Source organism: Cydia fagiglandana, chromosome Z (assembly GCF_963556715.1).
Source record: "Cydia fagiglandana chromosome Z, ilCydFagi1.1, whole genome shotgun sequence".
Taxonomy (NCBI): Eukaryota; Metazoa; Arthropoda; class Insecta; order Lepidoptera; family Tortricidae; genus Cydia; species Cydia fagiglandana.
Window position 1 is genome coordinate 40,951,063 of NC_085959.1, and position 11,571 is coordinate 40,962,633.

At 38.8% G+C, this 11,571-nt stretch overlaps 1 protein-coding gene across 1 annotated transcript in view; it reads left to right on the forward strand.

The window, feature by feature from the left end:
* Window positions 1-5,224, forward strand: part of LOC134678136 (serine/arginine repetitive matrix protein 1) — a 52,797-nt gene extending 47,573 nt beyond the window's left edge. The window contains exons 5-7 of the mRNA XM_063536587.1: window positions 875-1,016; window positions 4,633-4,728; window positions 5,076-5,224. Coding sequence (XP_063392657.1) covers window positions 875-1,016; window positions 4,633-4,728; window positions 5,076-5,224 — 387 coding nt within the window. The remainder of the gene's footprint in view (window positions 1-874; window positions 1,017-4,632; window positions 4,729-5,075) is intronic.
* Window positions 5,225-11,571: the final 6,347 nt, after the last annotated feature.

Consider the following 11,571-nt stretch of genomic DNA (forward strand, 5'->3'; position numbering starts at 1 on the left):
CATCTTGCTCTGTGAGTCAAAGGAGTCCAATTTGAAAACGACATTAAATACATGCTCTCATGACAAAGCTACAGTTTTTTCGTATGTACAGTGTATAACTACAATAATATCTATATATAAAAATGTCATATATGAAAGTAAACTTACATGTACATAAGGCGTTTTTCTACTGTGTCAATAATACGGGCCTACCGACCCGTGAAACGTGCGAACAACGCATGGGACCGTGTCGAATTAACAAATAGTACGAGATCACTTACGTTTTGAATCGTAATCTCACTTTGGCATAGTTCTATCTTGGGCTGGAGTTCCGTTTGAAGAAACAGTGTGATGTTTAAAGGCCGTCGTTTGAAAGTGATCTTTAATTGTTTGTTGATAAGGTTTAGTGTTGATCGGCCGCTAAAAGTGCTTTTGAAGTAAATTGATCTGGCAATTGTTTTGATATTATTGTTATTTTATAAAAATGCCTTGATTTTTTTTCTATGTATTTAATTTTTAAAGAATTTTTAATAGGTATTATGCGTACAGTCACATGCAATAATATGTTAGTCTTCGAAGGCCGTAAAAGTATGTGACACGCTCTTACGGCTTTACTCTACAAATAAGATCGTGCCAGATATTTTTGCGGCCTCCGTTGTGAAACATATTATTGCAGGTGACTGTAGGTGTGTGTAAACTGGCCCCGTAGACAACATGCCAATCGTTGACGCTCCGTAGCGAACGAAACGCAACTGTCACTGTCACACTAATATGGAAGAGTAATAGAGAGACACAAAGTGATTCGATAGCGAAGCGATAGCGATTGTCACCTTGGCTAGGCCGCCTGTGTAGTTTTGACAACAAATGAATCTTATCTAATCTTTGTCTATTCCAGCTTAAAATCCAATTCGATGATTCGCTGACTCGCACGTTCGAGTACCCTTCGGAAACCTCCCTGTGCGAGGACTCGCCGCAGCCGCCCGCCCAGCCGCCCCAGCCCGCCCACCAGGCCGCCCTGGGCTCCAACACTCATATAGGTACGAGTAACTATGACGCCAACGGGCTAATGAGGGTTTCCGCGATCGAGTTTCTCACTAGATGACACCACCGTGGCGAGAGGTCTAGCTGTCATAATCCACCAATTATGGTTTAACCATGTTTTTTTTTTATCGGTGGATTTTGACAGCACCTGTCAAAAAGACATATCGTCACGGTGCTGCCATCTAGTGAAAATCTCGATCGCGGAAACCCTCATTAGGTTCGATACGCCAATTTTTAAAGTTGACATTCTCAACATAAACACATTTTAATAAAGATTCTTAATATCAACAATCTTCATTATCAACATACGTTACTCAAATCTATATAAATACGGTTTTATATTTGCATTGCGAGTTTTTTAATTAATTTAGTTTTAATTTAAGAGATTTTTTGCTTGTCGTACGAAAAATTTCGTATTTTAGATTAACGATTATCTGCCTAATCCGTCGGCGGAAAACTCCGTACACGAGCGTATGTTTTTTTTAACAGTCGGCGACCAAAAAAAAATCTATTCCATGGGACTTTCTTACCGAATAATGCCAGTTGAAGAAAGCTTTACAATACTTAGAGAAAAAGGCATTTTCCTTGAGGTTTTTCCATTCGTCTTCATTGCTCTCGAATGTACATATGTACAGTCATCATCAGATATATCGGAGCGCCCGAGGTGCTCACAAATATGTGAACACGCCTCTATTGTCAAGGCGCTAGAGTGCGTGCTCAGATATTTTGAACACCACCACCGTTCCTATATATCTGTTGGCGACTGTACCTATAATAATTAATAAGTAAAATCTTTGCACTTTATTAACAAAGAAATGTGCAAAACGTTTTATTTTTATTTATGTATAGTGCTGCCCGCCATGCGAACGCAACGCCAAGCGAATCTTTATGACTTTTTATGATATAGGTACAATAATGCCATGTTTTCACGCAAAACGTTACCACTTCGTCGTTTATTAAGTTTCACGCCAGTATTGGTCTCAAGTCTCTGTTTTGTCATTTGGTTGGGACAGTACAGCTATCCACGACAACGAACAGTGAAACTTGGGTCCAAACGTCGTGATTATGGGCCAGTTGCACCAACCACATTTGACAGACTGCTCAGCGTCAGCCGGCGCGCCCTGGTGCTTTACTATGAAACTTTCCATACATACAAATTTAGCGAATTCTTTAACGATACGAACAGTTTCGTGCAACCTATCCTAAAGGTAACAAATTCGCGACAGAGCCGGTTTTATGTTTTAATACTTTTAATGTGTTCTAAACGCGAAAGTTTTAAATGTTATACAGTGGTACCTTCTGCTTGAAAAAGACAAATGGGAAATATTTTTTTATATCAAATAGGCTACATTTTACAATATTTAACATGAAATTGAGCCTATAGACTGACAAAGCACCTATAGACCGTCCGCTTAAATGAGTCCTGCTGCAGGCGCACGCCGCCCGCACCTCCACCTCCCCCGCCCTCGCTCGTCGTCGCCCCCGCACCGCGCAGCCGAGGACTCATTTAAGCGGTCGGTCTATAGGTGAAAACTACGTTTGAATACCCATTATTCTAAGTTATTATTTCAGTTAACAATAGTCTATGATATAGACTCTAAAGTGTCTTTCTATGGAACTTGCTAACTATGTAAACAAACCGCCGTATTGAAATTGTCTCTGAATGATGAATTTACTAGTGACTATTGTTTACATAGTTTGCAAGTTCCATAGAATGACACTATATAACATCATTTAGTATCCACAAGTATTGTTGAACGTACTGTGGGACTAAAATAAAATAAAATAAAATAAAAAGCCTTTATTAATTCTCTACATGTTACATAAAAAGTTAAAAAAAAAATGAAAAAAAAAATGTGGGACTATTGTCTATTATAGTGTAAGATTGTTGGATAATATTTATATTATATAATATCTATTGTACAGTGTACAGGCGGCGCGTGGTGGTCCTCCGCCTGGCGCCCGCCATCCCCGACGAGACGTTCGTGTGACCGACGCTTTACACTCCCCACTCTCTCCCCCCCTTATAGCTCGAGTACTTTATATAACCCCCACTCTCCCGCCCTTTTAGCTCGAGTACGTAGGATCAGTGTGGTTTAGTGTTATTTACGAAAATAACCAATAAAGTGTTTTCCACGTTCGTGTGACCGGTGCCTTACACTCCCCACTCTCCCACTTTTAGCTAGAAGACCAAAGTAGTCTATTCTTCTTAACATAAGTGTTTTTGTGTTTTGTTCAATAGTAACAGTTGGCCCGCTCTACGTACATAAATCACTTGGTGAAGTATGATTAATTAATAATTAAAAAAAAAAAACCAAATTGGTATTATATTTCTAGATCTGCACCCCTAGTGTAAATTTCTTTCGATAATGTGACGTAACTTACGCGTTTGCGTTAAATGGCATTTTGAGTTTCCAAAATGTTCCGCTTGTCACGCTGTCCAAAATGCCATACAAATGGGACTAAACGCATACGTCCGTGACGCTATCGAATGAAATTTACACTAGAGGTGCTGTGTTAAGTCACCCGTTTTCTTCGTGTGACTTTTAAGTATAATTCTATGCCAGTTGGTTACTAAATGAAATATTTTCTATTCTTGACAATAATTTGTAAAATGATAGCATCTGCGTGATTTCTGCTACTAATTGTATAATATTAGTATGTGTATTTAAAAACCGTAGGCATTTGCCATTTCATACCGTAACTGCTATTTTTATTCTAAATAAAACGTCTTTACAAGATGGCTATTTGCACATTGCGAGTGTATTGTCTAAGTAGTCATCATCACACTATATCAGCGTACAGATAGCAACACTCACAACTGTACAATCGGGGACATTCCCGGTGAAGCACTTATATCAAAGCTGTCCCACTATACTTACGTCGCACAAGACGCTGTCGGACGCGTCACTCGGCCTCCTATGTGTAGAGACCGCGAGTTGTGTTATAAGCCCCAATTTGTAGTGTGGCTCTGTAGTACGCTAGTTACTTATGTGTCTGTCCCGTAGCGTCCGCGTCCCTGGCCCGCTACACGCCGCACAGACGCTGTCGGACGCGTCACTCGGCCTCCTATGTGTAGAGACCGCGAGTTGTGTTATAAGCCCCATTTTGTAGTGTGGCTCAGTAGTACGCTAGTAACTTGTGTGTCTCTCCCGTAGCGTCCGCGTCCCTGTCCCGTTATACGCCACATAGACGCTGTCGGACGCGTCCCTAGGCCTCCTATGTATAGAGACCGCGAGTTGTGTTATAAGCCCCATTTTGTAGTGTGGCTCTGTAGTACGCTAGTAACTTGTGTGTCTCTCCCGTAGCGTCCGCGTCCCTGTCCCGTTATACGCCACATAGACGCTGTCGGACGCGTCACTCGGCGTCCTACGTGTGGCGACCGTAAGTTGCCTTATAAGCCTAGTCTTATAATATGGCTGAGTGGTAGCTACGCTAGTTACTTATGTGTCTTTCCCGTAGCGTCCGCGTCCCTGTTCCGCTACACGCCGCACAGACGCTGTCGGATGCGTCACTCGACCTTCCGTCCGTGGCGACCGCGAGTCGTCCTAAAAGCCCTGTATTGTAGTGTGGCTCAGTAGTACGCTAGTAACCAGTGTGTCTGTCCCGTAGCGTCCGCGTCCCTGTCCCGCTACACGCCGCACAAGACGCTGGCGGACGCGTTCCAGCTCGGCGTCACGAGGCATGAGCGGGACGAAGAACATACAGGTATTTTTGGTCTTTATCTTGTTTTGATAACGTAATCATAAAACCTTTGTTTTTTATTCCTTTCTTCACACACAAACACACCACGGACAAACGGGCCATTGTATATAGTTGTACACTAAGGTGTATTCGGGTAATTTCGTATGTCTGATAATTCCAAAAATCCGATGAATATCACCTAAAATAAACTCTGCTATACTCAGACTTACACACTTTGTCAGTAAGAAAAGGCACGAAATTCAAATTTTCTATGAGACTTCAAACTTTTGCGCCTACATTTTTAAATTTGCTACTTTTTTCCGATTGACAAAGTGGGTGTGCCAGAGTATTTATTGCAATATGTATTACAGTGAGCACAGAAGCCCGTTCGGAGGCCACAGAGTCGGAGGACGCGCGGCCGTGCGCCGCGGACTGCGCGCGCACGTGGAGCGAGTCGCGCACGCACGCCACCGACCTGCTGTTCTGTGAGTACACTCCACTGGACCCTGTGCCCATGTGATAAGGTTCATATTGCAGTCAGCACAGCACGGAGCACACAGAGTCGGAGGACGCGCGGCCGTGCGCCGCGGACTGCGCGCGCACGTGGAGCGAGTCGCGCACGCACGCCACCGACCTGCTGTTCTGTGAGTACACTATACTGGACCCTGTGCCCATGTGACAAGGTTCATATTGCAGTCAGCACAGCACGGAGCACACAGAGTCGGAGGACCTGTCAAACAACTTTGTCAGTAGAAAAAGGTGCGAAATTCAAAATTTCACTGCCCTTTGCGTCTACACTTTTGAAATTTGCCTCTTTTATTGAGCTACTTATCCGATGGGTAAAAACGGGACCCTATTACTAAAAATCCACTGTCCGTCTGTCTGTTACCAGGCTGTATCTCATGAACCGTGAACACTTGAAATTTTCACAGATGATTTATTTCTGTTGCCGCTATTACAACAAATACTAAAAAGTACGGACCCCTCGGTGGCGAGTCCGACTCGCACTTGATTGGTTTTTCTGTTGATGGAAATGGCTTGACAGACACATAGACAGAAAAGGTTTAGGACCTCTGACTGTGATCTTCTAGAGCAGCGGTAATCAACCTGCGGCCCGCCGGGCTTTTTAGGTAGCCCGGTATATGTAGATGCATAACCTAGCCACACGAACGTCACCTTTAAGCAAATTCATCTTGCGGCGCAAGGCTGCAAGACAAAGCAGTCTTAATACGGCTGCATATAGATGTCGTATTATTTGTATGGAGACGGCCGCTATATGACGGCACCGCTATCCTAGGAAACCAAAGCATTAGTGAAATATATGTAACCGCAAGAGTTAGATGCGACGAAAGGGTACTTAGACGGACTTATCTGATAGATGGTCTTTACAACATTGACCTTAAATGAAGGGAAAAGAAAAATGGTTGGTTTTTTCGTGTTATTTAATTACATAATTGATTCTTACGAGTACATACAAGTTGTTTTACTTAGATGGTAGCCACGACAATTTTTTTAGTTCATTAGTCTAATTTGTATCCTGGCTCGTACCAATGAGATTTTTGGACCTTATGTACGGAATATCATTTTATATTTACCTACCACTATAGTTAGTTCGTTTTTTTAGCATTAGAAAGAACTTGCCAGAAGGTAAGCGATCTTGACATGTCTATTAATTGCAAAACGCGTTTTAAAAATCAAAAACTATTACTTATGAAAACAGAAGAATATGATCGATGATACGATCATTTGTATTAGATTCATGATTGTTATTGTTACATATTTGCCGTAAGTTATACGAACTATAGTTTTAGGAAAACATCGTGAGGAAACCTGCATACATCGGCGAAGAAATTCAAAGGTGTATGTGAAGTCCCTAACCCGCATTGGGCTAGCGTGGGGACTATATAATCCCTCTCGGACATGAGAGGAGGCCTGTGCTTGATGTATATACTCTAATTTGTGTCTAATATTATCTTTTTACTTTTCAGAGTGAAATCGCAGACTCAACGCAGCAAAGAAGCGGTGAAACATAAACAATGAACATTCCTATAATCGTAATTGACAAGCATATTGTGGATAATTTTGATACGATTTTGACGCAAGTCTGAACATATGTACTTAATGTTTAACTTTTATATATACTTACACTTATATCCATTGTATGTGCTGACGTGGCAAGCAATTATTGGCCTTATTGTATGTGTGTTATGATATATAATCGCTAGCCTTTCGATTTATAATGTACTTATATGCTGTGACTATTTATAACTATTTGAATTGCCTGTACTTTGATTCATATAATTTTTGTTTGAAAATAGAAAATGTAATCTTATAACCCTTTTAATTTCCTACCTAAACACAAATAAAATAGTTTTTTTATGACTTGTAATACTTTTTTGATTTATATTTCGACCATTAATATGCATTTTGTCGTCGAGTTTCGCTGGTCGATAAATTCCCTCGGGTGAAATGGTATGATGCTCTCTTTATACTATCTTAGGTAGATGCACCAAAGAAGGCCCATCGTTATTTTTATTTTTCTTATGTTTAATATGAACTAGCAGTTTTGTCTATTATCCTAGCGAAAATGGACGGGAAATTTGAACCAATTCACACTTTTAAAGTATGAAATTTTGAAAGTAGGCAAGCCTTTGGAGCAGGTACCTTACTATGAAAAAGGGCACCCAAAAGTATAATGCTTAAATGCATTGTTATTGTGTTTAGGTAGAAAATCAAATGTTTGTTATATAAAAAAAAAAACTGTCCATATTGACGAAACTATTTATTAAAGCGACATTCGAAATACAAAGAATTAATGACAATTTGACACTGCGAGTGATATCGAATTGAGAACATTATTGAAAATTCGGATGCTACTAGATTTTTCTTTCTATTAGGTCATTAGTAAACAAATGTAAGAAATGTATTGCTGTTAACGCTAAATGGGCTTATGCTAATTTATGATTAACTGATTATTCTAACTCAAATACTCTTATCAGTTCTATGTCAACATCCAACATGCTCAATGGACCTAAAATTGGGTACTTTCCTCTCCTTAAAATAAATAATTTCACACTGTGCACGAAATAACACCAGATAATTATTAGAAAAACATAACAGTTATTCTTTACCACAATTTCTATTTAATAAATCGGGTTGAAATATAAAAAGTAGGTGAGTCAAGAGAAGAGAAAGATCGTGACGTCACTATACACGTTTTCATATAACAATATTAACAAATTGTTTTGACAGTTCTAAAAAAGAAGCTGATTTGACTAGTAGGAAAGTAGCCAATTCAAAATGTTACATTGAATCATCATAGATAAGTAAATATTAATTCATATATAGCCTTGTAAAATGTGCCTATTTAGCTCCCCACTGGGTAAATCACAATATCATTTAAGTGTTACCACATATTAGTGATGGTCTACTTTAAATCGGCAATATTAACATACTTACCTACCACATTATAATAAATTTAAATTTTGAATTTAGTAGCAAAGTAGGCATATTTTACGTTACACAGAAATATGTACTAATAACATTAATGGACTGAAACTAACACACGGACTGACTAGTTGATAACTTTTCAGCATTACTTACAACTTTATTTTGGTCTAGAGAAAATGATTAAAATCAATGTGGGGAAGACCGGCACATAAGATTTTCGTCTGGGAAGACCGTCATAGGGCAAGAACTAGAGATGCACCGGATATTCGGTTACTATCCGGCATCCGCCCTATCCAACCATTATTTTAACATCCGGCTGGATACCGGATAGCAACATTGCTTGATTTCGGAGTAAACAAAATTGGAATAAGAAACAGTGTCGGTCATAATCGTGCTCGTTTATTATTTTAAAACAATTTAAACATCCCAGTCACTTGCACGTGCATTCATTTCGAACCTAGAAATGAGTCCACGAGAACGTTCACTACGAAACAGGTAAAAACCTGCACAATGCGCACCTGTAGAACCGAAATGTAGATATAGTTCCGCAGGCCGAATATTCGGCGGCCGGATACCGAATATTCGGCCGATGGTCTGGCCGAATATCCGGTATCCGGAATCCGGCCAAACAACTATCCGTTGCATCTCTATCAAGAACTCTCGTATGTGTATACGTACTTCGCTCAAACACAGTGAGAATGAAAGAGCATCACTCCTCTCTATTAACCTTCTGTAAGCGGAGCTTCTGTTCAAAGTTACAAACGTATGAGTTAGAAGCAACGAAAATGCTTGTAGACGGTCTTGCCTAATAGACGGTCTTCTCCACGTTATGCAGATATTTTATTTTTGACAACACTTTATTCGTCTATGAATATTTATTGATGATTTGTTATATATAATTAATTCTTTTATAATTTTTATAACACTTATTAATGTAACATTGTCTAAATACGAACTGCTAATAACTAATATTTCATATTTATCGTGTAATTGTAGTCTGAATGACTAATGAAACATGTCAATTGAAGAAAAAATACTGATAATATTACTTAAAACAGCTGGGTCTGATTATTATTTTTAATGAAAACACGACTATAGACTCTAGTGGTGTACTAATATGAGATTTGGCTTAAAGTGCATCCAGGCCATAAATATCCAAAGTAAAAAACAAGGATATCGTCGGATGACAAGCAAAAGTCACTAAGTACTATCAAAAAATTAAAGTAACAATGCACTTTATTACACTTGTAACACGATTTATTGTCCAATAATTTCAATGATGTTAGTTAGTGACTTTTGCTTGTCACCCGACGATATGATAAATTAATTGACTGATCATATAAATAATACATTCCTTACAGTTCCGAGTTTTTATATTTGCCTCTCGCTCTCGCCTGGAGAGTGCGAAAGACACAAAATACTCGATATTTCGACTGTGACTTATTTTATTTTCTGAAATTCAATTTTTTTTTAGAAATTGTTTTGTTTATCGTCTTTACTGACATGAAATAAATAAACAATATGGCGGACAACCGAGGTAAAACACGACAAAAAATGTTATCAAAATATTTTTAAATAACACCCGAATCAACTCATTGTAATGTCACCTGCCTTTAAAAATATATTTTCACCTCAGCCATAAGTAACCTACAGGTAAGAAAATACGAAAAATTTCGACTGGTATTTCATCTATCAGGGTCCAATTTTCTAGTTCTATTCTAAATATAAATGATCGTATTAGATTCATAGTTGTTACATATTTGCCGTGATTTATTTTTAATAAGTGTTTTTCAATTAAAAGACATCAAGGTGGTTTATCTCATTTCTAATGCTAAAAAAACGAACTACATATAACCAAGTCCAACCGTAAATGTAATCCTAACATGTTCCATTCCACCAGTAAAGGACCCTTATGGGGGTTGGCGTTTACGCTATTATTAGCGACGCTCCAATACTGATGCGATGCTACGCGACGTACGCGACAACCACCATAAGGCACCTTTACCCGTGGAACGTCACATATTTTTCTTTAAAAAATAAAGTGTATTTACTTTCAACAATGAAGTTAATTCCACGGTTTAATTACCTTGGGAGGCCCAAATATTACAAAAAAAATCTACAAAAATTAGAGTTTGTGAAAGGACTGTCTCATTTCAATAATACACAGAGAGAATCATACTATCTTTGTCTTACATTAGTACTAGCACCCAAATGAAAAGGATGAGTATAGTTTTCCTGGTTCTTACTTACTTACTTACTTACTTACTTACTGACAAATTGGTTTGACCAACTATAATTTATAACTCCAAAGCCTTAGGAGCCTGTACAAAGGCGGCATTTATTATTTAGTACAGAGTTAGGTTTAGTAAAACTTTAAACTAAGTATAATGTTCTCCAAATTCAAAACAGAAAAAAAATACTGGGACTTAGGGCCCGATTCTAACTTTAAGATACGTCAATGAATAGATCTAGAAACGATATGGATTAGATATGTCAGTGTCAAATCTTGTGTGTATCTTAAAAATCTAATCGGGGAGTTAGGTGGTTAGAGACATGAAAAAGAGCGCAATTCTAAATAACTAGGCCCGTATACCATAAGTAAACGGGCCTTGGCCGTATTTCAAATGTTATTATGATTATACATAGTATAGCCGCCCCCATGACTACGGTCATAACTATGCTGATCAGGAACCCCACGACCATTCCCGTGACCACCCCCAAGGCGACACCTATCACCAACCCCATGATATATTTCACTCCGCTTGTTTATATATATATTTATTTCATTTATTTTTGCTCTTAGCTCTATTCTACTATGGATTTGAAAATACAAAAGGACACATACAACTAAAAAGCTAATTCGAAAGGTTTTTTTAGCCGGTTAACTAAATAAACAAGAAATTGATATTTTTAAACAGTAAACCTAGTAATTGGCAATCAACTTGGAATAATTATGCACGTTCACTTAGATTTTCACATGATTTTCTCGTGTGTGTGTAACAGGCTTATCTAGATCTAGAACTATGGTGTGGGAGGGCCTCGAACCCTACGAGAAGAGAGCCCCTTATCCGCCATCCTCTCTTGGTGTGTGAAATTCTTCCTCCGCTACTTTCATTCGCTTCTCTTGAAATGTCGAGACCTGTGTGCAAAGAAAATTAAGCAATCAGATTAGACGACAAAATTATGTTGCACAGTGTACAGTCAGCAGCAGAAGTCGCTAAGCGGGCGAGGTGTTTTTCAAATTACCTTGACACGCTCTTATTCTCTTTACAATAATGTCGCGTCAAGATCATTTTGAACACCTCGCCCGCTTAGCAACTTCTGCTGCTGACTGTACAGAAGTAGTGCTTAATTGTTTTCCATCGTATGTTCTCGGAATACTTCTCTCGTACTGTTTGTACCGAGACTGATTGAAAC